Genomic DNA, 27143 nt, shown 5'->3' on the forward strand with positions numbered 1-27143 from the left:
CGTTTTCTTCCAATTTCACAATATCTTTTATACATTTGGACCTTATTTACACTTTCAGTTTCTCAAATCATAAAAACAATGTGGTATTTACATGTATGTTTGATTTATTTCATGTAAGAGTATGGTCACAAGGTGCATCCATTTACCTAGAAATGTCTTGAGCTTATCCTTCTTTATGGCACAGTAGCACTCCATTATATATAAAATCGTATGTTTTTTATGAATTCACCAGTTGATGGGCATTTGGACTGTTTCTAACATTTGGCTATTACAAACTGCCACTATAAATATGATATCCTTTTTCTTCCCCTATACAACTACAACAAAATTTAAATAATGGCTGAGTGGCTCATCAAGAAATATGTATCTCCTAAGAAACATGGAGATACACAAGAAAGTATCTCCTGAGTCTGTTCCTGGCTGCCAGAGCCAGTCCTTACAACCTGGATTCTCTTGACCCAGAAGGCCCTCGTGGCTTAGTGGCCCCTCTTCCCCAGGAGTGGAACAGTAGTAAGGGTGGTTAACACACAACTTGTTATTACACCCTTTACAGCAGCAGGAAAGAAGCTTTGGACCAGGGAATCATGAGGAAACAGCAAGGAAAGAATGAAACACAAATAGAAAGTGACCCAGAGACCAGAAATCCCAGCGTCAAGTGGCCTTGAATATAAGACAACTACTGCCATGACTTTGGAAGGCTGAACAGAAATCAGGAAAATGATTATTTTCTTGGTTATCAAGCACTGGGTTACAGGGTAAAAAATCAGAATGGTTACTTTGAGGAGAGCTAGTCCTTTGGAACTTGCCCAAATGGGCAGAGATCACCAAGGAGGAAGCTGCTGGGTTTTACCAATTAATGTCCAGGCACAGAAAGGTGCAGGCTGCTCTGTTATCGGCAACGTCAGCCTGACTCATATCGAGAGTGGGCCCCAGGAGTCTCATTCAAATAGTACTTACTGCATTTTCTAAGAAGGTAAATATTGCCCTATCATTTTCACTGAGCACAAGGTGTATTTTATCTTAGGTATACAGACCACAACTGGCTTCTACCTGCACCAGATTCCTGTGTTACTGATTAACAGCTCCAGCAGATATATTTATGCAAAACATTGCAGCTGTTTTCTTTCTCTACCACCAGGCAAAAATAGTTGTTTTCTCCTGAATTCAGTGCAGTTTAGAGCCTGGTACACAGTGCATTGTGAGGCCAGGAATGGGACATGATGACATTTTCTATGAATGTGGTAAGAAGGTAGTCCAAGGCCTGTCCCCACACTTCCCCTCCTCCATGCCCATCATCTTAAAGAAAGGCTATTTGGGTAGGCTGGAAAGACTGTGGGCTGCTTAGGTTCTGCCGATTCATTTATGGCAACTGCTGCTGTTTCAAAATACTGCTATAAGCCAACATCCATTTAAAAACTAATTGCAAAGGGACCTGGAAACCGTCATGGTACCCTCTAAGATGTATTTTATTTTGGCAAAATGTGAGATCAGAGATTTCCCAGTTGAGATGGGAGAGAAAAGCGGTGCCTGGCTTGATTACAATTTTGCTAGGTTGGGAGATGAGGCCAGAGTTTAGGGAAACAACTTCCTTCCATGCTCAGCTCTCTTGGTTCTGGCCAGCTTGTCATTGAAGGCAATTCAAAAAAGTCTCCAATATCATGACCATCTTCCCACCCAAACAAGTTATCCTTGCTTGAAAACCCTAAGATGGAAAACTAAGTGGACCTGCTCTTGTAGGTGGAGCAGATTTATAGGGGGCCTCCCAAATGCCATTAAGGCCAGAAGGGATTTACTTGATTTCTCTTCATCCACCAAGCAGACCTCAGATGCCCAAAATGGTGGGTTTATTTATAGGGCTATCAGTTTAGTTTGAAGAAACCAGAGTCAGAGCAGAAACACTCTCAGCAGACTCTGAAATCCCAGTATACCACACACTCAAACCAAGGTGCTGCAATGCTGCTGTTATTATCTGTCCAGATCACAGTATAAGCAGAACTAATCTCTTGGTGAGGCAGCCCACCATGGAAGAAGTGCAGAGATAGGAGAGATAACATGAGAGCTGGGCCCCCTAGGGTCCAGCCTCCATGACACCTTGAAGTTGTGACAATCTTTTCTAGCTTTAGTTTTCTCACAAGTAAAAGATACCTACTGTATTCTTCAAAGACCAAGTTAGCCTACACAGACTACTGTCTAAAACGCAATATACTAAATAGAGTATAGTGAATATAATGAATAAAGGATTTAGCATAGAGCTGTTTTCATTACTTCTGAGCAAAGAGTTGAAGTACAGAAGACAGGGGTTCCAAAGGGCTATGATACTTGGCAGCAGCCGGGGCATTTCACATAGATGGTAGAGCCTATAAATAACTCCATTTTTACACAATGACCTGAGCTAAATTCTAAGAACAAACAAGAAACAAAGGAAAGAAAATAAAAGAGGTTTTTTACTTAAGATACTGCCTAGGTTCAATTTCTCATGGATGCTGGGCTGTGGGTGACAACTCAGGAAGGCCAGCAGCGGTGCTTCCCAGTGATATGCACAACCACACAGCCAACCCTACCTATGTCTAAAGCTCAAGAGGAAGAGAACACTGATTGTTCATAAATGACCCCAATACATACATCATTACAAGCAAAATATATTACTAAACTCATTGAGAACAATTTAATATACTTTTACACCATCTCTCTAAAGTCCTCCAAGCTAGGCAAATGTTTGTGAGCTGGAGGTGCAGCTCAGTGGTAGAGTGCTTGCTTAGCATGCATGAGGGTTTACGATTGATCTCTACAGTTCTTCAAGAACCCAGAACCCTGAAGATTTTTACTCCCTAAGAAAAGTACAACTGAAAGACATCAAAATCTTTTTTAGGCTGTTGTCAATCTTTTTAAGAAGGTAGGCTATGGGAAAAGGTCTGGTGCCTAGATCTCCCAAGAAGAAGCTCAGAGAATCCCTAGAACAAAAGATGTATGTGGCAGGAAAGGGCTCTAGCCTCAGAAAACCTCTTAGCCCTAGGTAAACAAAGGGTCAGGTCAACTCTAGGAACATGTTACCTTTTCCAATCAGGACCATTTGATCTAATCAGGAAAAGTCTACTGAACACAGAAAGGAAAAGGAAGAAAGTAGTGTTGGTTCCTCAAAACCAAAGGGCTGCAGTCCTGACAGCACACAGGAGCAAGCTTGCTAGTAAAAACTGATAAGACTTTCCATAAGGGTTGGTAAAAAGTATTTCCTGGAAAAGAGATCCACCTGCCCAAGGAGCCAAGGCAAGACAGCAACAGCAGGCCAGACAGGTGACTCAAATGCTGCCAGAATCTGCTCACAGGATCTGTCTCCATGGAACCCTGGCTCCTGCTGATGGGGCAGTTCAGCTCAGCTTTCAGAGCTGAACCTGGGTCTCTTTATTCCTGTATCCATAAGGTCCTGCTCTTACAGACGCAGGCTAAGCTCAGAGGTTATGCTCAATATACCAGGGATAGTCCACTTTAATACAACCAAAGTCTGTCTGTGGGCTCAGGTTTCTAAGCTGAAAAAGGGAGAGAAAAGCAACAAGCTTTTAGAATTATTACAAAGATTACAAGAGCTACTTCTAAAAAATAAGTTAGCACAGTGCCGGGCACAAAACAGACAATCAATTATGGCTATTTTGCTATTATTCTATAAACTAAACTAGCAAAAAGCTAAAAAGAAAAGCAATCTGCATTGCAGTTTTACACTGTACTAAAAACAGCATGAAGTGAGCAGTGTGAGAATGACATATGAAATGGAGGCCTCAGTGAAAACTGATATCCACTACTTTAGCCTCCTATTCTCAGGGGTCAATATGCAGCTGAGGACAGACAACAAATTTAAAACAAAAATGAAAACACCAGAACACCCAACAATACTTTTATGTATCATTATATTGGTTGAAAATAGACTAATGCACTAGATAAATTTCAAAAAGGATTGCATCATAAAATATATGTGCCAAAATGCTAACTGCTATCTCTGGTAGCAAAGGGATTACGCACTTTCAAGACAGAGGAAATCTTTCCTTTGTTTTTCTCCCTACTGCCTTTTTCTTTTTCTCTGTGCTGCTAGAGAGAGATTAAACCTAGGTTCTTGTACATGCTAGGCAAATGCTCTACCACTGAGCTACACCCAAGCCTTCCTGCAGAAGATATATTTTTGAAATTTAAAAAATTTTACTGGGGTACAGTGCCATACCCTATAATCCTAGCTATTTACAAGGCTGAAGCATGAGGACTACAAGTTTAAAATTAGGCTGTTCAACTTAGGGAGATCTTGCCTTAAAATTAAAAAAAAAAAAAAAAAGTTAAGGAGAGTACTTTTTAAGTCTGGAAGAGCACTTGCCTAGCACATACAAGGTCCTGGGTTTGATCCCAAGTACCGCATGAAGTAATATTTAGAAAGTGGCCAAATTCCTCTAAGTGAGAACCTGAGTACAGTCTGGAGCAGAGGCTCTCAGATGCTAGCAGAGCTGAACTAAATGGGTTAGGAAGACGCCAGCAATTCTGCCCACAAATCACTCAGGACATGGTTCTTACACTCTGTCATTGCCTGTTGTCTTTTTTTTTTTCTTTTCTTTTCTTTTCTTTTCTTTTCAGAACCAGGGACTGAACTCAGGCCAGGCAAGTGCTTATTCTACTGAGCCATCTCCCTGGCCCCTGCTGTCCTTATTCAGAGTACAGACACTAATCCTTGTGGTCAACAGTCTAATTATAATCATCCTGTCATATCCTAGTTTTTGGAGCATCTCAACACTGAGGAGCCATGATATACGCAGAATGCAGACTTTTTAAAAAGGTACCAACTTGTGGCCAGTTCTCCTGAGAGTGACTACCATGAAAACCCAAGGGAGGCTTCTGAAAATGAAAAGGCCGTCAGCTGTCAAGAGGTTCCTTCTCAGGTTTCCCATGTGGCTAACCATGCTGACCGCTGGGAGGATGGCCCTAGGCACCTGGGGGCACTGTGCCACACAGGCAGCTGGGGTGGTGACAGCCACATCGCTCTGTGCACAAGCCTTGGGAGCTGAGCCCCTTGGGTGTGGCTAATGCCTGTTATTTACAGGGGCATATCTCTGCCTGCCTGGGTGTCCCTCACACCAACACCCTGCAGAGTGGTTCTACCCATGCCTATTTGATCCTGACCTACTCTGTCCCATCTGTACTTTCTAATTTCTTTAACTGCTGTTTACCCAAACCAGTCTTTTTTTTTTTTTTTTTTCTAACCACCAAATCTATGCTCTCATTGTTTACATCAGCCTAATTAAAGAAAGCTATGCAATAGGTGAAGGGAATGTGTGTACCATGTTTTCAAGACTAGGAAAAGTAGAATTAGAGCAGAAAACCCAGACTCCACTGGGTAGAAGGGGAATTTTTAAAAAGAACAATGAGCAAACTGGTCTGGAAGCAGCACAAGATTTCAAAAACACCTTCTGCTTCCAGATCAGCCAGGTCAGGCCAACCCAGGCTGCTCCAGCCAGCAGGCCCTGGGCACCCAACAGCCAGCTAAGGAAATGAAAAAACAACAACGACAAAAAAAAACATACGGGGCCGGGGAGATAGCTCAGTGGAATAAGTGCTTGCCTGGCAAGTGCAAGGGCCTGAGTTCAATCCCCTATTCCACAAAAAACAAAAACAAACAAACAAAAAAAAAAAAGGAAATGGGATCTGTGAAGAGCAGCAGTCTTTTCATACTCCAGTAACTCTGAGTGTTGGGCAAGCCATGATTTTTGAAAAGACAGGACAAAATGTTTTGTATAAAGCAGTGGCTGTGGACATAAAACATGCATGCCAGAGTAGGCTGTTTGTTATCACTGAAAGCTCTAAAAGGTTCACCATCACTAGTATGAAGTATGTGACCAAAACATATTTTGTCTTCCTTTCTCAAGAAGATGCAAGCAACAGAGGCAATCTCTATAGTCCCCTAGTGGTCTCATGACCAGACTGTCTGTGTGTGACTCATGGGTTCATGAGACTTAGTGCAGTCATCAGAAGCCCATCAAAGTGCTGAGTAGAGCAGTTAAGGCCTGAAGTCCCACTTTCTCCTGAAGTGGAAAGACAGCCAAAGTCCATATTAAGTCCCTAGGAAACTTGCTAACAACCACCCTTGTCGTTTTTTGGGAAAAGAGTTGCAATTGAAAGCTGCTAGAGAGAACACATCTTACCCAAAGTCCTCCTTTTCTACCACTGCTAACAATGTATGCTACTGCTAATTTTGAAGTACTTTAAATAAAAATATTCTCTAATAGCCAGGTGTGGTGGTGCACACCTGTTATCCTAGCACCTGGTAGGCTGAGGCAGGAGGTTTGGTATGAGTTTGAGGCCAGCTTAAGTTGTAGTGAAACCTGGTCTCAAAAAACCACCAACAAAAAATACTCTTTAATAAAATGCAAAAAGAAAAAAAATAAAATGCAAAAAGATTATAATAGTTAAGAATACAATCTGAACCCAGTCAGACCTGGGTTCTAGTGAAGACTATAGTACAGCTAATTACTATTTCAATGGAAAACTATTTCATCTGTGAATCTGTTTCCAAATCTCTGTAATTTGGAGCCAACAGCCTCCTGACTGGATTAATATATTCAAAGCACCTGAATAAGGTCTGTTTAGAAATGATAACATCTGCTTAGTAACTGGCACTAAATTAGAGAAGGCACATTAACTGGTATCTGTTCAATGAGTGAATGGTGGCTCTAAGGGAAGACAAAGTTACAAAGAATGTGTGCTTATACATAGAAGACTACCTAATAATGGAAGTAAATGACGTTCTGGGTCAGAGACCTGGGGCACAACACACAGGACATTATAGCTTCTCTAAACTCCTGGTTCCACATCAGTAAAATTTGGGATATCATTTATCCCAAAGAACAGTTATAAAATTTGGGAGTTACAAAGTCATCAGTCTGGGACTAGGGACCACAATAGGTGTTCGGTAAAGGTCAGTGCTGCGAAGGCCATCCTGATAGCTCAGCAGACTAAAGCACCTGCTTAGGCAGAGCACAGCAGCCAGAGTTTGATCCCCAGAGGGCCGTGCTGGCCCCATCCCTGGGGCACACTGAGATGGCAATTAAGACTGGGCATGGTGGCATGCGCCTGTAATCCCAGTGCACACTTGGGAGGCAGAAAACAGGAGAATCATTATGAGTCCAATCTACATAGTGAGACCCTGTCTTAAATACAGAAGAAAAACAAGGTTAACAAAAAAGGGTCAATGCTGCACAGGCTCTGAAGTCAGGGTGCCTGCTCTGAATCCCAGCTCTACCATTCCCTGGCTGTGTGTCCATGATCAAGTCAGCCTCTCCATGCTTTGCTTTCTTTATCCATACAACACAAATAAGACCTACTTCAGAGGGTTGTTCTGAGGATGCAGTGAGTTGATATCTAAACATACCCAACACACAGTATCTACTATGCAAATATTAGCTGTTAGGCAGGGTTTATTATTTAGTAATATCTAACATTTAGCATTAAATGACTTGAACCACTGGCATCACATTTTTTATGTTCTGATGGCTTTATATAGGAATTGGTAGCAAAGAGCCAGACTCTCTAGTCACAGACTGCAGAGACTCAGAAACAAAGGCAGGAGTTCTTCGTAGTTCTAAATTCTCCAACCAAACCTCCCTCAGCAGGCCACCAGAGAAAGCCATGCATTTTTCAGTTGCTGATACAGCTGATTAGGAAGGCCTGTTTTCCTTCACAAGGCTCAAAAACAATGAACCACTTAAATTTTTAATTATTCAGATTCTATGGCAGTGGTTCTCAAAAGAGGATGATATTGCCTCTTATGGGACATGTGGTAATGCCTGGAGACAGTTTTGGTTGTCACAACTGAGGAAATACCACCAGTATTTAGTGGCTAGAGAACAGAGATGCTGCTAAACATCTTGCAACATACAGGATAAACTCCCACGACAAAAAAATTTCTGGCCCAGGTGTCAGCTGTATTGAGACTATGAAACCTTGCTCTACAGGAAAGTTGCTTATAATAAAGTATATGTGTATGCGAGTGAGCACATACCATAATATGTGCATGTCAGAAAAAATTGACAAGGAAATAACATGATTTAAAATGACAGGGTATCTGGATTATCAGGGGAATTAACTCTTTATGTAGCATTACTATGTTTACAGACAAGAGAAAGAAGGCTAGAACTCAGAGGAGGCAAGAATGGCCCAAAATTACACTGCTCAGTTCTGATTACTCAGATGTCTATGACAGCCAGTACTGTAATATGCTCCAGCCCTATGCTATACAATGAATACTCTGCTTCAATCTCAGATCAAAAAACAAGTAAGGGAGGGAAAGTAGTGCATTGTTTTCTATAAAGACTAGGATTTGAAAACTAGAAAAGGTTTATTTCAGCCTCATTCTGTCCTGTTTCCTACATATCTCTAAATTGTTCTTCAAATGGAATCACCAAAAAGCCAACAGGGAATCCAGTGGTCAAAGCATATGAAAGTCTCCTATCATGGACCTTTCAGTTGACAGGAAACACTGAACAAGAGTCAAAACAATGAAATTATAAATCCAGATAGCACCATGATGAAACCTGACCAGAATGGAATGTGGGGGGGGGTGGTGGTACCACAAATGTCACTGAAAGGGTACATGAGTGAGATGCAAAAGATTCACTGGAATTACCTGTACTGACCCAGAGCTACATGAAGAATAATTTTCTCCAGCTAATATGGAGGAAACAGTATTTGCAAATGGGGTGAAAGAGGTTGCCTGGTGAGGCTGAAGATCTGAAACGTGGTATCAGGGCCAGACCAGAATGGGTCTCAAGCTCTTTGGGGTGCTAGTTACTTATTCTAAGAATAAGAGAAAACCACTAAGGAAGCCAGAAAAAAAAAATTTAAGCCCTTAAATTGTAATATAGTTTCTCTTACCTATCACACGGTAGCTCAATATGGCCTCCAGATGAAATGAAGCCAAGAGGATACTGTGAAAAGAAAAGAAGGCAAAGAGGAGAGGAGGGCCAGGAGAAGGGGAAGTGGAACTGATTAAGAGGTACTATGCCTATGTACGAATTCCCAACATGAATGCAATTACCATATATCACAAGCATACTAATCTCAAAAAAGGAAAGAGGAATGGCTTCACTCCACACCTATGACTACCAAGTTCTGTGCCCCATGTGTTCTCTGGCTTAGGGAAAAGAAAGCCCCTGGGATGACAGAGAAATGGCTGATAGCATAGCCCTCTTCAAGAACCACAAACACCAGTAGGACCCCATAAGCAGCCTACCACCTTTGAGGTGAGCCAGAGAAGATGGTCCTACTGACCTCCAGAGCTCTGGTCCTTTTCTTCACCTAGCCAAAGGTATACATGTCCAGCCCCACTTCCTGGGTCAGACACCACAACCTTCTTGCACCACTGCTAAGCAAAACTGATGTCTTACGGACATTGAACCATGTATGTTCATGTGGGATTTAAAGGCATTTTTTCAAAGGATTCCAAGAAAAACTCCATTTGACCATTAGAAGATTCAAATCAGTATCTGGGATATGTCGAGAGATGTGAAGGGAGATAGAAAGGTTAAATGGATTGAGCAAAGAATCAAGATCAGTTACCGAGGAATATTTTACATAATATCCTAACTTTTGCTTAAGAAGGCAGAGACCCAGATGAACTAGGAGGCCCCGAAGAAGCACCAGAGACACACAACATGCACTAAACATGGCCTGTAGCCTCATCTGAAGAGGAATGGCAGTAATGTTAGAGCTCAAAGGGCAAATCCTAGAGGTGCGGCCAATGATGTAATACTGGCACTGAGAACAGGTTTTCAAGCCAGAGATGGGTATCACCTGCTCTGCCATTTACTGGCTCTGAGTTTGGGCAAATTACCTTCTTTCAGAGGGTCCACTTCCTCCAGGTGAAAGTGTCATGCTAATGAATTGATAAAGGATATTCAATGGTCAGCAACAGGCCTGACACAGGATGGTAACTCAGGAGATTCTATATAGATAAGATGAAGACGAAAAGGAACTCAAGGGAAGGCCAGAAAAAGAAGTGCTACACAAGATACCTTTTACAGCTAGAGGGTAACAGGAGAGGGGGACAAATACTTGGAGCTGATATTCTGGTGGGAAGAGAAACAGCCCAGGAACAAGGAAACAGTATGTTATGCAAGGAAGAAAGGAGGAAGAATGGGACGTGGGGTTCAGTCTATGAGCTTTATTCAAGGAGCAGGAAAAGACGAAGTAGCTGGAAGACCTCACAGGCTAGAGAACAGGTGAACAAGCAGCAGTAAGCCTGTGGGATGATAGTGGCCACTGCAGAGTCCCTGGAGATAGCCTGAGAAGGGGGAGCAGAGTGAGCAAGTGGCCCAGTGGCAGCAGTGAGAGAGGTAGCAGCAGCCTGCTCACACAGGGCCTTGCTGGTCGCTGCAAAGACTGGCTTTTACTCAAGTGAATTGAGTGGCTATTATGGGATCTAGCTAGAAAATACATAGCACAGGACATAAGCAGAAGGGGGGATTCCAGTTACATAGCTGCAATTACAGGTAAGAGGTGACTTGGAGCTGTCCTCTTCTCAGCCAGTGGGGACTCTCAAGGTAGAGCACAGTGACCCTTAGCAACTAGCCTCCCCTCCTTTCCTGCAAGCTTCCTGTTATTTCCTATCTGTGCTCATCCACAAAATAAAAATGTGACAATTTGTGAGAGCACTAACTTTTCCTCACTGGCCACTGAGGCATCATAGCTATATAAGATATGTTCCTTTATTTATTCTTTACCATGGTCCTGTAATTCCAATTTTACAGAAAATGAAGCAAAATTACAGAGAATTGAAGAAACTCTGGATTCCTAAGCCAATGTGGCTTTTGGTGGCATGATGCAGTGTCCTTGCTCGGACATTCTGACACCTGGCAAAGAAAGGAGGCAATGGACTTGTGAAATGTTGGAAAGGCTTCTCAGGGTAATACAAATGCTCAGTTGGAGTTTCTGATAAAAGAAGGCATAAAAGCCTCAAACCAGGTTGTAATTCTGTATCTCAGGCCAATTAGTCTGAGATGCCATACATTTTCTTCCCATTTATCATCACCATGACTGACGAAAACTGCAGAATATACCAAGAATAGGGTACAGAAGGAAAAACAAAACAAAACAAAACAAAAAAGGAGAAACAAACTTCCATCTCTCCACAGTCTCTGAGTTGTGGGATCAAAGAGACTTCTCCCAGTAGAAAGGCCCTCTCATGCACTTTCTTTCCATTTCCTCCAATTACAAAAAACTAGGTAGGATCACTGGGTAGTTTCCAACTTAGAAACCTGGTTCAAAGGCTAATGGAGCTTTAGCACAACTTACTTTAAGTCAATATATTGCCTGGCATCACAATCCCGACTGAAATAGACAAGTATAAGACTCTAATCTCTAGACTCATAAGATCTAAATAACAAGGGAAGGATCTCAAAGGGACGGTAATGAGGTGACCAGATGTCTACTGTGAATTCACAACCACTCTTTGAAATAGTATTTCAACTCATCTAACACACAATTACTGAGATATACTATATGCCATGTACTCAGCACTATTCTAGGAATTATGGAAAGAGAGATGAAGGACAGAGTAAACTCTGCCTTATTAAGTGAAATGAGGGATTTCCCCCAACAGGGAGGAGGGTATACTCAAAGACCCAGGATGATAAGCAACTTGCCCAAGTACTAGTGTGAATAAAGGGATGTGAATCTAGCTTTATCATACTTCTGCCTTCTAGAAAACTGAGTCCTGTTGTGACTTCCATGTAGCTTAGTGTTGTGCGTGGGCAAGGGTTCCAGATACAAAGGGGAGGCTGAAAAAAAAAAGGCTATTTTCCTTTGGTGAGTATTTGAGAGTTCCTTCAGAATCTTGGAGATGCACTTAGCTTGAGATCAGGATCCTTCTATCTAGTCTCAACTCACTGATGCTGGCAAGTTTATCTTCTCTAACAATTCAAACCTAGAATAGCAGCTGCCTAGAATGCTTGGGTAAAAAGGGTTCTGAAGCCACATTCATGCCCAGCACAAAGAGTAGACACTGACTAGTAGTGTTTGCCATGAGATTTGGTGGGTGACTAACCTGGCTATTTATGTGAGGAGACCTTTATTTCTAATAATTTGAGGTATCTAAGTGGAAGTCATTTTACTTTGGTGATAGAGTTACACAACTTTCTTCTCTTATGAACCTCTAACCAGTGGACAGAATTTTTCTTAGAGACAGCCTGTAGTTTGATATAAAACTAGAGACTGTACTTAATTTTTGACTTTTACTAGCCCTGTTACTATGACATTCTTAAGAATCTACAAACAGCTGCTACTCAGACTGCTTCAATGAACAGGACATCACCTGTCACATCTGGGACTTGACGTAGTGTTTCCAAAGATCTCCTATCATGTGTGCCATCTTGCAAAGTATCTCTACCGGCCACACTTCCATCCAGGAGTGAAGCCAACTTCCTTTTCCCTAGAATCTAGTGTAGGTTGAGTTGTGGCTGCTCTGACCAAAAAAGAGGGGTAGGGGGCCTTCTGGTTAGCCCACTTGTTTAAGCACCTGCTCATGCAAACTTAGTCAGACGCAGGATACTGTGGTTTGATCCCCACCTCCACCTGCCTTAGCAGACCCGCCCTTAAGGCAGCCTAAGCCAGTGCCCCCCCCCAAAAAAAAATCCTTCCAAAAGAGAGGGGTAGAAGTGATATTCTGAGACTTCTGAGACCAAGGGGTTAAAAAAAAAAAAAAGCCCGACCAGTCATCAGATTACGGTAACATAAGAGTTGGGGAGATCTGGGTAAAAGGTAGACAGAATCATCTGCACTATTTTGGTAATGTTTTAGGAATTTAGAAGTTGTCTCAAAAGTAAAAGCTAAATACTATTTTTTTAAGGAAAATATGAAACGTTCCACTTTTTCTACTCTCACACAAAAAGGGCCCAGTTACCCTGAGGATGCCCCATACAAGTGCACTAAATAGCCCCATGGGGCAGGGAGGTAGAGGGGTAAAGAGAAGCAAGAGAAGACATCCAGCCCCTGTGTACAACCATCTTAGTTGAGATGTTAGAGACTAAATTTTTCCTACATGGAGTTTAGATAATTTCTTGTCAAAATTGATCAGAAGTGTAAGATTCCACTGAAATGGAAAAACTAACAGAATGTGGTTGAACTGAATCAAACCTTCAAGGGCAGTAATAAAAGTCAAAGCCAGCAGGAGTGGAGAGGCCCAAGCTTCCCTGGCACACTGGAATAACAGCAATTGTCAAGGTACCCCTGAGGGATCCTAGCATGCAATCTGTCCTCAGGCTCCCATCCCTCTCCTTTCTGAAGAGGCTGCCAACACAAATGGTTTCTCTCTGCACTGCAGGTATGTCAACCCAACAGCAGCCAGTAAGAAAGTTTATGACTCTTACCGTATGGTAGAAAATGCACATAACCCAAGCTAGCACACCGGTTGGTATCATTTATGTTCCACCCCCAGTAGATGTCATTTGGAGAAGATTCACCAGTCTTTCCCACCAAGCCCTAGCCAAAGTAAAAAATCTCCAATCTCTAAGAATTGGGGAGATTTGTGACATACCAGTTGATATCCAAAAACATACATCAAACTTCCATTAATGGCAAAAAGTCTTAAAATAGAAAAAGGATCCCTGAGCCTGCCAACTAGACAAGATGAGCAAAGCTCACCATCCTGAGCTGAAAAAATTTATGGACAAGACATTATCATTGAAATTGAATGGTGGCAGACATGTCCAAGGAATATTGCGAGGGTTTGATTCCTTTATGAATCTTGTGGTAGATGAATGTGTGGAGATGGCAACTAGTGGGCAACAGAACAACACTGGAATGGTGGTAATACGAGGAAACAGTATAATCATGTTGGAAGCCTTGGGACGAGTTTAAATAATGACTGCTCAGCAGAAAAATTCATGTCCCTCCTCCAAGCACTACTTTCACTGACTAAAGATTGGGTCATACACATTTTCATATATTAAATTTTTGTCAAATAAACTTTTATAATAGTAAAAAAAAAAGTCTTAAAATAATGGTTTGATAAGATCTGGGGACCAGATTTATTCTATTTGAATCTTTCCTCTTAGAACCTTTCTTTCTTTTTTTTTTTTTTTTTTGCTTGCAAATGGTCCTTATTGAATGTTTATTGAGTGTCTGTTATTTGCTAAGTCTTAGCAGACGTGTTGAGGATGAGATTTCTTATGGGATTTTATTCTGAATCATGTGTGTTTGTTCACACTGGATGAATCAAAAGGTAAATTTTTGGTTTAAGTTCCTGGAAGCATTCTCTCCGAATCTTTAGTTTGGGGTATTTAGTTTTCTTTAAAAGAAAAACCATAATGAAAATGTCAAATTTTCAGTTTTTCACCCACATATTCAGCGGGGTGATAGAAAGCCATTTATTTACTTTGGGTTTGGGTTGCATGTAAAATCATTGGAGAATCATGAAAATCATTGGAGCAAAATATTTCAAAGTGATTTACAAACTGTCATGTGCATTGGCATTGAACAGTCGTGTTTGTCAAAACGCTCATTGCTGTGCCCTACCTCGGTTATGATTCAAGAACTCTTGTGTTGGGCTGAAAGTTGGTATCTCTAACCTCTCTCCCCTGGTGGCACTCATCTGGACTATGCTTGAGAATCACTCACCTAAGATTCTGGTCACGGTCCAAGGTGGAAAAGAACTGAACCAAATTTCCCCAAAAGCTCAACATTGATACTAGCCATTGAATTTGACTTGCTTGTCATCCAATTTGGTTTGCGACCAGAATCATGGAAAGGATCAAGTTTGTGAAGTACAGTACCACTGTATTTGAAAATCGTCTCCCTTTCTGGATCCATGCTTACTTATTTACCATTAAGTGACAATCCAGTGATAGACTATTGCCTTGGAACATACAGCCCAACAGGACTTTGGTATATGGAAAAGCCAGTATAGTTCCAATGAAGCTATTTAAGTTTTATACAATCAAGCAGGCTCTAAATATTATATGAGGACTGCCGGTGTGGTACATTTATGGGGCAGTGACTCTATAAAGAATATTTACACATGCTCCAGATGACCAGAAATTGAGGAAACCATCGTGACAAGATCAATAACCTTTGGCTTCTTGCTTTCCTTTTTTTCAGATGTTCATTGGTTGTGGACTGACAACTGGTAGTCCACTTGTAGCACTCAGCTGAACTGAGCCAGCATGGTGCTGGGTGTGGGAAGCCCACCTGAGAATTGTTGGTGGCATCATAAGAAGCAGAACTGGAGAGGAAGAAGTTTAGAAGCTGTTCAGAAACTATCAGGGAGATGCTGGTTCTTTTGGGCTTAGAACCTTTCTTTACTCAGGTGCCTGATTCTCTGTTGCTAGTTTAAGACTGACAATGAAAAGGTATAAACAGTAGATAAATACATGAAAACATATTCAACATCACTAGTCATTCAAGAGATGCAAATTAAAACAACACTTAGAAGTCAACCAATAACAAGTTCTGGCAAGGCTGTAGAGAAAAAGGAACATTTTTCCATTGCTGATGGGAAAGTAAATTGGTAAAGTTATAGAAATCAGTATGGAGATTCCTCAAAAAATTAAAACTAGAGGTTTCATTTGACTCAGTGGTTCCCCTTCTAGCATCATACCACAATGATACCACATGATAAACATGCACACCGTGTTTGTAGTAGCACAATTTATAATAGCAAAATCTTGGAAATACCCTACATCCCCATCAAAAGTTAAATGGATAAAGAAAATGTGGTATTTATATACATTGGAGTGCTATTCTGCCATAAAGAAGGATAAACTCAGGCTGGCCAAATAGCTCAGCAGATTAAAGTGCCTGCAAGCAAGCACAGGGACCAGGGATTCGATCCCCGGGCCTGCCCTGCCGGCCACACCCCTGGGGCGCGCTGAAGCGGTGATTGAGACTGGGCCTCGTGGTGCGTGTTTATAATCCCAGCACTGGGGAGGCTGTAAACAGGAGAATCACTACGAGTTCAATCTAGTAGTGAGACTTGAACACCCTGTAGACCCTTCCCTAACATACAGAAAAAAAAAAAAAAAAAAAAAAAGGAAGGACAAACTTGAGTAGTTTTGAGGTAAATGGATGTACTTTGAAAATATAACCTGAAGTTAAATAAAGAGAGCACACAAGTTTAAATATCACATTGCTTCTCTGGTGTAAAAAACTCGAAAAATAAATAAGGAGCATAATGGAAGATAGGTATTGGGAAGTAGGAAGAACATGCTCAAATGGGAAAGGAAAAAAGGGGAGGAGAATTGGAGAAAAAAATTAAGGTATATTATGTACAGGTACAAATTTCTATGATGACTATGATCATATATAACAAATATTTACTAATTTTTTAAAAATTAAAAATAAAATACACAATAGACTATTAGCCATAAAGACGAATGAAACTCCCATATTTGTAGGGAAATGGATTGAACTGCAGGACATCATATTAAGTAAGATTTAGAAGGACAAGTGTCATTTTTCCCCTAATATGTGGAATCTAAAAATATAAAGATAATATGAAAGAAGGGATACCAATATTAGGCAAGAGAAAATGAAAAAGGGCAGTAAGAGGGACAGATATGACTAAAATACATTATATGTATGTATCAAATCTTGAGATACTATTTCTATTTTTAGAAGTACAATATTAAGCAGGAAATAAACCTTTCTTTTTCAGATAAAAATAAATATTTAACAATGTCAAGCCATGCAGTTATATGTAAAAGATGATCAAGGCAATGATCCAGAGAATATTCAGAAGATTCTTTAATCTAGCAGTTAATTGGAAAGATTCTCACCCTGACTAACTATATATACTGATACCTGTGAACTAAGCTACTGCACTGCAGAAGGTAATTTGTAATAGTGGTTTCATGTTGGGAGTGCCTGTCATTGTGGTATTCTGAACATGGGCAGCTTGTCATGACATGCCAGTTACTGCTATGATGTCTCTCGGGTAGATGGATGTTCAAGAAGAAGGGGGTGGTAAATGAAAGCAAGAGACAGGAAAAGGAATATTGTGGGACTGTCCTGCTTCAAGGTTGTATATGGTGAGATTTTTGGACTTATGTGCAAACATGAGAAGTATATAATTCTTTATCCTATTTTTAAAATATTAAAAAAAATATTTAAGGCTGGGGTTCTGTCACTTGTAGCTTAAAATGGGAAAAGTCTAAACCACAACAAGAACAAGGTTGACCGAATTCAGACATTAAGATGCTAAACTGAATATTAAAAGGAAACTAACTGAATTTGGAGAGAAGGGAGATGCTTTGAAAGAACTCTGTGCTGGATATAGGTGAAGAACATGGGAGGAGCAAATTCTACTGCAGTGTGCCACAGGTGAGCCTCATGGAGATGCTGTTTTATTTCTCCAGAAGTGTGTGATGCAGAGTTGGGATGAGGAGGGGTGGGGAGTGAAGGAGCAGAAGAGCAAAGGTAGGGTACATGGACCAGTATAACAGCTTAGAGACTTGATCTCTATATAAACTACTTTAATGATGGATTTGAAGCTGATACACTCTTTGGTGATAAGTGCAGGGTCATGGGGCACATTTTTCACATGGGAGGGGATGTGAATTGTTGAAAGCAAGATAGAAAAATGAAACTCGACCTCTCTTCCCTCTGACAGCCAGAGGGGTATCATCTGATGGACAGCCATCACACCCCTTTCCTTTCCCTGCCCTTCCCTCCCCTTCCCAGCATGGCCTGGGGCAAGCTGCCTTTGTGCTAGCTGGGTCATCCCTGACTACCACCACACATCCCCTGCCCCCAGCTCTGGGCCACTGCTGTTGCCCCTCTGAGGAGATATGGAGGGCTGCACCTGACAAAGCAAAGATCAGTGAGGGACTGGGGGCCAAGCCTCCAAATCCCAATGAGTCATGATGAATGCCTCCTGGACACTCCTTAAAAACAGCAGAAGACATGATTTCAACCCCTGCCATTTTCACAGAAATAGGCAGTTGAGCCACTGCTTCTCCCACAGCTCAGTAAAGCTGTTACTATCACTGCTGAGGCTGTCCTAGATGTCCCAAGGCTGCTCTGGGAGATACTTGCTTTTGCTAGGACAAGCCTGAAACATGGACCTACTCCAGATGACTCTGCCTTGCAGCTACTCTGGATGACAGCCATGTAGTCTCTTCAGATGACCCCACCTCCATCATTACTTCAAAAGTCCCCAAAAAGGTGTGCAAAATATTAACAGCTGCACACATGTAAGCCACTCTCACTATTCTCTACGTGTGCAGGATTCCCACACGTTCCTGGGATAAGCCTCAGAGGGCTCTGTGCACTATCCCACTATGCTGCAATATAGGTCCCAATAATAGCCTCATCCCAGTGGTTCAACTGTCTACCCAAGATTCTTATCTTGGGTAAAGTAGGCTAAGTGGGTTGTTTCTAGAAAGACCTGTAACAATAAAGTCTATTACCCTTGAAGAGTTCCAGAGACTGGTTTGAGCTGTAGGGCTCGAACCACAGCAACCTGAGCCTGACAGCTTTGTTGAAGCAGTCACTTAAAGAACTGAGCTAAGGGGCAGGCCCCCCTAGAGACTGGTGGAATAAGAAAGAACTAAGAACAGTGGAGAGAGGTGGAGACCAGTAGTGATGTGCAGAGATTTGCAATGACCTATAGAGAGCCTTAAAGTCATTAGAAACTACTGGAAAAGCTCCAGAAAGCTACCAAAGAGGCTATGAGCCCAGGAAGCAGAGGAGTGGATAAGGGTGTGTAAGCGCCATCAGGAGCTACAGTACTAAGAGCTGAAGAGGCACAGGCACTCAAAACTCAGAGTTGTAATACTAAGGGCTGAGGGTTCACACAAAATTGGACCCAGGAGAGATCATATGCAGCAGAAAAACCTCTCTTCTAACTCAGAAAATCATGAGAAATAAATCATTGTTCTAAGCCATTGAATTTTGGGGTGATATGTCATACAATACATAACTAAAACAAACTTGCTAAGCCTCAGCCTCTAACTTTGTATCATGGGCCTGATGTTACAAAGTTGTGGTGACCATTACATAAGGCTGATTACAAACACTGCTGTTCAAATGTAAGAAACACTAGTTGTTGTGGTGATTAGTATTACAAACTGTTCAGGACATCCTCAATATAACCTCAGGTTCACCTTCTGTAAAGCCTTACTATCACAAGCATCTGCTGTGTCCAATCACATGGTTACCCACGACAAATGAAAGGGTTTTGTTTTGTTTGTGTGGCTACAATAGCTGAAAAATGGAACTCTGTGTCTAAAAGCAAAGAAGGTCCTGCTTAAGTTAGCCATCTTCTTTATCTGCCCATTCACGCAGTTGGTAAGCCCTTACTAATTCTCAGAAATCATTACAAAAAGCTAAAGATCCTTTTTTTTTTGGCGGAACCGGGGGATAGAACTCAGGTGCGCTTACCAGGGAAGCACTTATTCTACTGAGCCATCTCCCCAGCCCCTTCCCTTCTTTTAAAAAGAAAACATTTCCACCTGTGTAGCCATTAACAGAAAGTACTACAAACTTCAACTTTAGCAGGGAGAATCTGCAGCAGTAGATGAACCTGAAAGTATTCTGAAGAGAAAAAATTTCAATTTCCAAACAGAGCTCAAACATACTGAAGGGGAATACAAAATTCCAAGTGAGATTCCCAAATAATCCCAGATTATCAAATTCATTGTGTTTCAAAGCAACTGAGTATTGTATCTTCTCCCCAGACTCTTGCTTCTAGCTCTTTCCCTCACTCTGTGCTTCTTGGCTGCTATGAGGTGAGTAGCTCTATCCTGCCATACTCTCTGTGATGTTTCTGCCTCATCATTGGCCTAAAAACGATGAAGCCAGCCAATCACGCATAGAAACCTCTGAAGCTTTGAACTAAAATAAACCCTTCCGTCCTCCATTAAGTTGATTTTTCTCAGATATTTGGCCATAGCAATTGAAATGACTAATAACACAAACTATCAGAATTCTAATCTGGAATGTGCTGCTTCTAGTTGAGTGACCTTCTATTAATCATTATTCTTTAGTTACTTCCCTGTATAATGAGCATAAGCCATAGGATTGTTGCAAGGATTAAATGTATATGTTTACAAGGTTCTTACTAGAGCATTAGCAAATAATACACACTCAATAAGAATTAGCCATTTAAAGAGGAAAGAACTGTAAGAGAGGAATTACTGTATAAAGCCAGGAGTTACAAAATAGTCACTAAGACTGCTAGCACAGTGCTTCTCAAGATATTTTGTTTTTAATCCTTCACTTTTTGTAAAGGGCAAGATTACATATTTGAATGTCATGGGACTGTCAAATGACTCTAAAAGTTTCTAAGTGTTTACTTTCACTTTCTATACTTTTCATCATCCAGTAACCAAACACTGTTTATGGATTGGCATTTTTCTCAAGACTGAACTCAGTAGCACTGTTCTAGCACACAAAACAGACTCAAAAGATGACTAAAGACTCAAACAGCAGGTTAAATTATGAAAACAGTAAAGAAAACCAGCTCCAATAATAGGGCAAAAGATGACTTGAGGGTCAGTCAACAAGTTGACAGATAAAACAACCCCAACAGGTGAAACCTGAAATGCAGAATTGGCTGTTTAATCAGGGCAGTATTCTCACCCCTGCCAATGCTGTAAGAAGGTGACCCTGAGAACCTGTTGGCCAGGAAGTCACCAATCCCAGAGGGGACAGAATGAAAGAGGTCGGCAGAACTGACTTGAGTCTCTTGAGTGGGAAGCCACCTGCAGCCATCACAACTAGTATTAACCACAAGCCAAGCAGTTTTGTCTCTGCCAAAGTAACCATACAAACAGTTTCTTTGGTGACATGGGATAACACACATACACAGCTACATATTCACAGATACCCACCTGTGGTCTTAGGAGGCTCCTGAGGTCCGCCTTGCCAGCCATACTGTGGGTATCCTTGGTAGGGATACCCCTGAGGCGGTGGGTAGGGCCCTCCCATAGGCCCCATTGCTGGTTGTGGATAAGGTGGGTATGGAGCCGTTGGGCCTGGGCCCGGATATGGTGGAGGGTTCTCTGGGTTCATCACAGACCTGTACAGGGCATATACAAGAGACAAAAAGAATGAAAATTATTTGCATCTAACACATTCACAATCAGGTGGTACATGCAAGACTGTCCCATCATGGTGCAGTTCCACTGGGCAGCCTATATTACCCAATGGAACCATCCTATAGCACCTGATAGAACTGTCCTGCATGTATCAATGGTGGTTCAAGCTGGTGGAAACGTGTTAACTTTTGGAAATGATTAGTCCTCAGCAGTTTGCTTCTGTGAGGAAGGCTATGCTTTCTAGTACCCAAGACTGCTGACCATTTTCTTGACTGAACTGAAAGCTTTGAGGGTCAACATCTTCTTTCTACCACTTTTGTCATCACCACAGTGATTGCCAGATTAAAAGTAAATAAACCATTCCTGGGGAAAAGTATACACTTTATGCATGATCTACACAGCATGATGTGTGTCATGTTGCTTCCCATCTCCTGTCTCCATATTTAATTTTTTTACCAATTTCAATGTCTCCTATCCCCAGTTAAACAGTGAAAGTCTCACATTCAGATAATTTCACTGTTCTTTTTCATAGCACACAATCAATAAATTCCCAAGTGACTTTATATGAAAGAATAGTCATAAGGTGAAAATTAATGGTGCAATTCATTGGTTGCCCACATAACATCCATATTCTCCCTTCCTAACAAAGTCAGATCTTCAGCTATGTATGCTTTCATTCTTCCTGTGGTTCACAGGCTTCCTCACATCCTGTCTGTATAAGCCAATCCAGGTCACTACCTCTCCTTTTTCATTATGACTAATTCAAGGTATCCAGAAGTAAGCCAATCACAAGCAGCATCGCCTGACCACTGGATTGGTTCAGAAATGGTTCAATCAGTAAAAAATTCTAACACTACTATCTTCTCCTCTTAAATAAAATGTCCAGAAAATATGTGCTCCACAAAATTCCTGACAGTCAATCTACAGCCCTGTCAGCCTTAAGATGAAGGCTTCAGAAAGACACAACAGAAAGAAGAAATGGAATTCCAGATAATTTTTAACTGTGCATAAATCAAAGACTGAGTCCAACCTAACCCAATCTGCTTCTATAAAGTTTCCAGCGCTGGGAACCAATGGCAAGGTAAGAGAATGAGCCTGTATGAGTAATGTTTAACCAAACATGCATTTATGCAGTACTGATTCAGTGCCTAAGTAGGGGGAAATAGGTATGAATAAGGCTCAAACCCTTCCTTTGCAAGTAGTTAAGAAGATAAAAGGACAAGGGTTTTTAGAAAAACAGTCAACAGACTGTTGGCATAGGGCCTTAAAAACAGCAGAGGCAGTGGGGGTGGAGAAAAACTCTTGAAGGAAAAGATTAAAATTTAAAAGTTTGTATTGTGGAATTAGGATAGCTTGAGAGTCTCTTTTTTTTTTTTACCACAGATGCATTCTGCCCCCATTTTAGAGACTCTTATCGTGAAAAAGGACTAAAAAAAAAGAACATTTCTGATCTCTAGTCTACCTAACACAGCCTGATCAAGGAAGTCTTTCCCCTTCTCCTAATCAAGGGGCAAAGTTCCCAGTGACTGTAACTACTACTATCACCTGAATTAACATAGGTAAACGCTGGCCATATCTGCATTTTTTTTTTCTTCTGTCCTCTGTAGAAAACCTAGTGAGCCTTGATTAATACAGTCTCATTAACCCTCCATCTAACCATTCCATTATTTATTTTTAAATCACAGAAGTTAAACTTGGCCCTTATAAGGACTCGATCTTGAAAATCATGTGTGTGACCTAATTTCATTAAAAATGTAGTCAGCCATGTTCAGTCTAACAAGATTTTGTAGTAATGATCAGTCTCATTCTGTACAAAGTCTGGACCTACATTTTGTTCTAAGAACAGCTAGCAGTGAGCAGAAGAAAGAATAAAGGGTTTGAAACTAGGACTTCAGGCCTCCATGTTTCACAACTTTTTCTTTTCTTGAGACAGGGACTTGCTATACAGCTCAGCCTAGGTTTGAACTCCTGATCCTGCTGCCTCACCTTCCTGGTTGTTGGGATTACAAGTGTATGCCAACACACTAAATTGCCTGACTTTTCTTGATCCACATGTTTGCAACTATTCCTCATTATTCTGTTCAGTTTTCTCTCTGGGGCCCCCAAAACTCTTTCAAGGATATATGTCTTTCCTTTCAATCATCTTCCCCTTTATTTTTAGTAGGTGTTTTCCCATCTATCTGAGAAACTGCGTAATATCTAGGGGAAAGATCTCATCCGCTGTTCACACTGGCACTAATAAAAAGGATGAACTACAGAGGTGCTCCAGCCACCACAACCCCCTCTCATATATGCTCTTTTCCTGAATTCCCAAGAGTCATCTTAGAGGAATAAAGACCTAGTTCTGTTTTCAGTTTCTTCTAAGCAGGAAAAAGTCCTAACAAGAAAACAGCAAAAGTCACAGAAAAAGGATGAGGTGAATCAAAGATCTTAGGGCTGGTATTTGAAAAGCAGGCCTTCACCCAGTGAGTCAATGACTCCCAAAATGGTAAATAGGCAAAACAAAGTAAAAAAAAAAAACATTATTTAATACTGACACAGTCTAGTGCAAACTATATAAGAAAACCAAAATACAAATGAATTTTAAATTTAAGGTATGATACTGAACTTTGTAACATGAGTATCTTCCCTTATAAATTAGGTCAGGTAAAAAGCAAACCCTACTATACTGGAGCATTATACTAAAGACCAAACATAAACAGTGGAAAATGTAGCCTTAAAGACAAATCAGACCTTTCCAAAGGGCAGCTCAAATATCACAGCAATCAAGAGCCATTAACAAACTACTGAACACTACTATCCCATGATCCCATTCAAGACATGCTCAAAATCACAGGATTAGCAGTCATTCAACCATGCAGTGAGAAGTTCTTTTTGAAAGTGGTTCAGGGAGGTAAGACACTAGAAAAGACCTCATCACAGCAGAGATCCTGGAAATAAAAAATAATATATAACTTAAATGACTCACCTAATCATCCAAAATAAAGTTACTGTGTATAAAATTTCTAATTGACTTTTTATTGCTCATACATAAATTAATGAAAAAGATTATCAGACACTGGAGGAAAGCCTTCAACAAAAAAGACCAAAACAAAACAGGAAAAAAATACCCTACACATCCAACCAGCATATGGTGTGGTGTATGCCTGTAATCCCAGCACTCAGGAGGCTGAGGCAGGAGGATTGCCACAAGAGGATCGAGGCCAGCATGATCACAGTGAGCTCAAAGAGCAGTCCCTCTCACTCACCTACACAGTGTTCAAGGCCAGCCTCGAGACCCTATTTTTCTCAAAACAAAACAAAATAATAAAACAAAAAACAGGGACCAATGTTCATCCCAGCTTCCAAATGCAGCACCAGCCCCACCCCCAGGGCATGTTAAGCCTGTAATCCCAGCACTGGAAAGGCTGAAAATAAGTGGATCACTACAAGTCCAAGCTGTGCAGTGAGACTCTATACCAAATACATAAAATACATATAAAAAAATTGGTGCATCTATTAATAGCTGTATGGATTTTTTTGGATACAACTTGTGCGTGTGCATGTGCACACACACGTGTTGCTAGGCATCAAACTCAAGACCTCATGCCTTGTAAGTAAGCAAGTGCTATACTCCCAGCTCTTGTTTTAAATGTATGCCTTGGAGTACAATGGCATATTATGTAAGAAAACTTTTTAATCAGCCAGATTCAGCACCACCTGTAATTCCAGCTACTAGGGAGGCTGAGGTAGGAGGATTGCAAGTTTGAGGTCAACCTGAATAATTCAGCAAGACCTTGTTTCAAAAACCAACCAGCAACCAACCAAACCAAACTCTCATAATAAATAAAAAGGGATAGCAATGTAGCACAGTATGAGTCCCAAAGTTCAATCCCCAGTACCACAAAACAAATTCTATAGCTATATAGTTAGCTTGATCCAAGCTGGTTTTAAAACAAATATTAATAAATAGATTAATATAACAGAAAGAAGAGTCCTAAAGCAAGTTCATACAGTATAATCATCCAATTTAACAGAAAGGCACCCCTGCAGTTCAAAAAAATAAAAGGTAGTATTTTTTAAAAAGTCTGGATCAATTGTATAGCTTGAGGGGGTTAGCCTTGATCTCTACCTTTATATGCACATCCACAAAGTATCAAAGACTATAAATAAAAGCTAAAGCAACCAATCAGTGATAATGTATGCAGCACAGGACTGTGTACTGAAGGAAATGGAGAGCATAGACCCACCAATGACATATATGAGAATGTTCGAAGCAGCCGTGGTTCTAACAGCCCCAAACAAAAAACCATTCAAATGGTCACCACCAACAGAACAGAAAAGTTCTGTTTATACAATAGAAAACTATCCAGCAATAAAAAAAGAACTACGGGCTGGCCAGATAGCTCATCAGATTAAAGCACATTTGCCTAAACAGATGCAAACCCAGCATGCTGTGCCATGCTGGCCCTGCCCCTGAGGTGCGCACAGAGGGTGATTGAGACTGGATGTGGCGGCATGCATTTTTAATCCCAGCACTTCGGAGGCTAAAAACAGAAAAACAGGAGGATCACTACAAGTCCTATCTGTGTAGTGATATCCTGTAGACCCTGTACTAAATACATTAAAAAAAAGAACTAATACTACATACAATAACAAAATGAATCCCAAAGATAAAGATGAGTGAAAGAAAACAAACTCAAGAACAGGGCATGGTCATGCACACCTGTAATCTCAGTGCTTAGGAGGCTGAGCCAAGAGTATCACTTTAAATTCAAGGCCAGCCTGGAATACATAGTAAATCCCTGTCTCAACACACACCAACAACAGCAAACAAAAACAAAAAACCCATCAACTAACTGCAGTATGTTTTTAATTTTATGGAAAAGGGTAAAACAAAATTTCAAAACAAATAATAGGAAAATAACAGTTAATACATTACATACTGTTATCTTTAAAATAGTTGTACAGGGTATAAGGGCATAAAAATTTCTCCAATCAACATTAGCACAAACCTTTTTAATGAATTAAGAGACATTAGCAGTAAAACTGACTTGCATTTTTTCCCTTCTCCCTACTGCCCTTATCCCTTTAACCCATCCTCGTTCCTTTTTCCTTTTGAACATTTTCTGCCCATTTCACAGTATCTATTGTACATTTTAGACCTTGTTTACTCTTTCAGTTTCTCACACCAGGGAGACAATATGTTTACACATGTGAGTCTATTTCACTTATGTATATGGTCTCAAGTTGTATCCATTTACCTATAAAAGTCTCAAGCTTATCCTTCTTTATAGCTGAGTAGTGCTCCATTGTATAAAAAGACATCTTTTTTTCCATTCCTCAGTTAATGGGCATTTGGATTGTTTTCAAGATTCAGTTGATTTACAAGATTTACAAATTGTGCTGCTGTAAACATGAGTGCACATATATCACTATGGTATGCTGTTTTTAATTCTTCTGGGAAGATACCCAGAAGGGAAACAGCTGTGAAAAGTTTTTAATAAGATGAGATCCCTGTTGTTGATTCTCTGAAGTATTTCCTGTGTGGCCTGGATTTTGTTCATGAACTTTCTATCTATACTTATGTCCTCAACATTTCTACTTACTTTCTCTTCCAGTAGATTTAATGTTTCAGTTTTAAATATTTAGATCTTTGATCCATTTTGACTTTAGTGCATGGTGATAGACATTGGTTTAGTTTTAGTCTTGAGCATGAAGAGTTTTTTCCTGCACCATTTGATAAAGAGGCTCTTTCTTCCAGTGAATGTGTTTGATCCCTTTGTCAAAGATGTGGCTGACTGTGTTTGTAGTTGTGTCTGCATCTTCTAATCTATTTCACTGGTCCTCAGGTCTGTTTTTTTTTTGTTTGTTTGTTTGTTTTTTTCAGCACCATGCTGATTTTATCACAATAGATTTGTAGCATAACTTCAAGTCAGGGATTGTGATGCTTCCTGCCTTGCCTTTGTTGCCCAGGACTGCCTTTGCTATTCTAGGTCTCCTCTGGTTTCAAATCAATTTTAAGAATGTTTTCTCTAGTTCTGTGAGGTATGCTAGTGGTATTTTTTATTTATTTATTTATTTACTTATTTATTTATTTATTTGCAG

At 40.7% G+C, this 27143-nt stretch overlaps 1 protein-coding gene and 1 pseudogene across 1 annotated transcript in view; one reads left to right on the forward strand and one right to left on the reverse strand.

Annotated features, from left to right (window-relative positions):
- Cystm1 (cysteine rich transmembrane module containing 1) overlaps positions 1-27143 on the reverse strand; it is a 64536-nt gene that overhangs the window by 24761 nt on the left and 12632 nt on the right. The window contains exon 2 of the mRNA XM_023703407.1: positions 20850-21037. Coding sequence (XP_023559175.1) covers positions 20850-21030 — 181 coding nt within the window. The 5' untranslated portion in view covers positions 21031-21037. The remainder of the gene's footprint in view (positions 1-20849; positions 21038-27143) is intronic.
- LOC111813173 lies at positions 13648-13878 on the forward strand (annotated as a pseudogene).

This window comes from Octodon degus, unplaced genomic scaffold (genome assembly GCF_000260255.1).
Source record: "Octodon degus isolate 3935 unplaced genomic scaffold, OctDeg1.0 scaffold00169, whole genome shotgun sequence".
Taxonomy (NCBI): Eukaryota; Metazoa; Chordata; class Mammalia; order Rodentia; family Octodontidae; genus Octodon; species Octodon degus.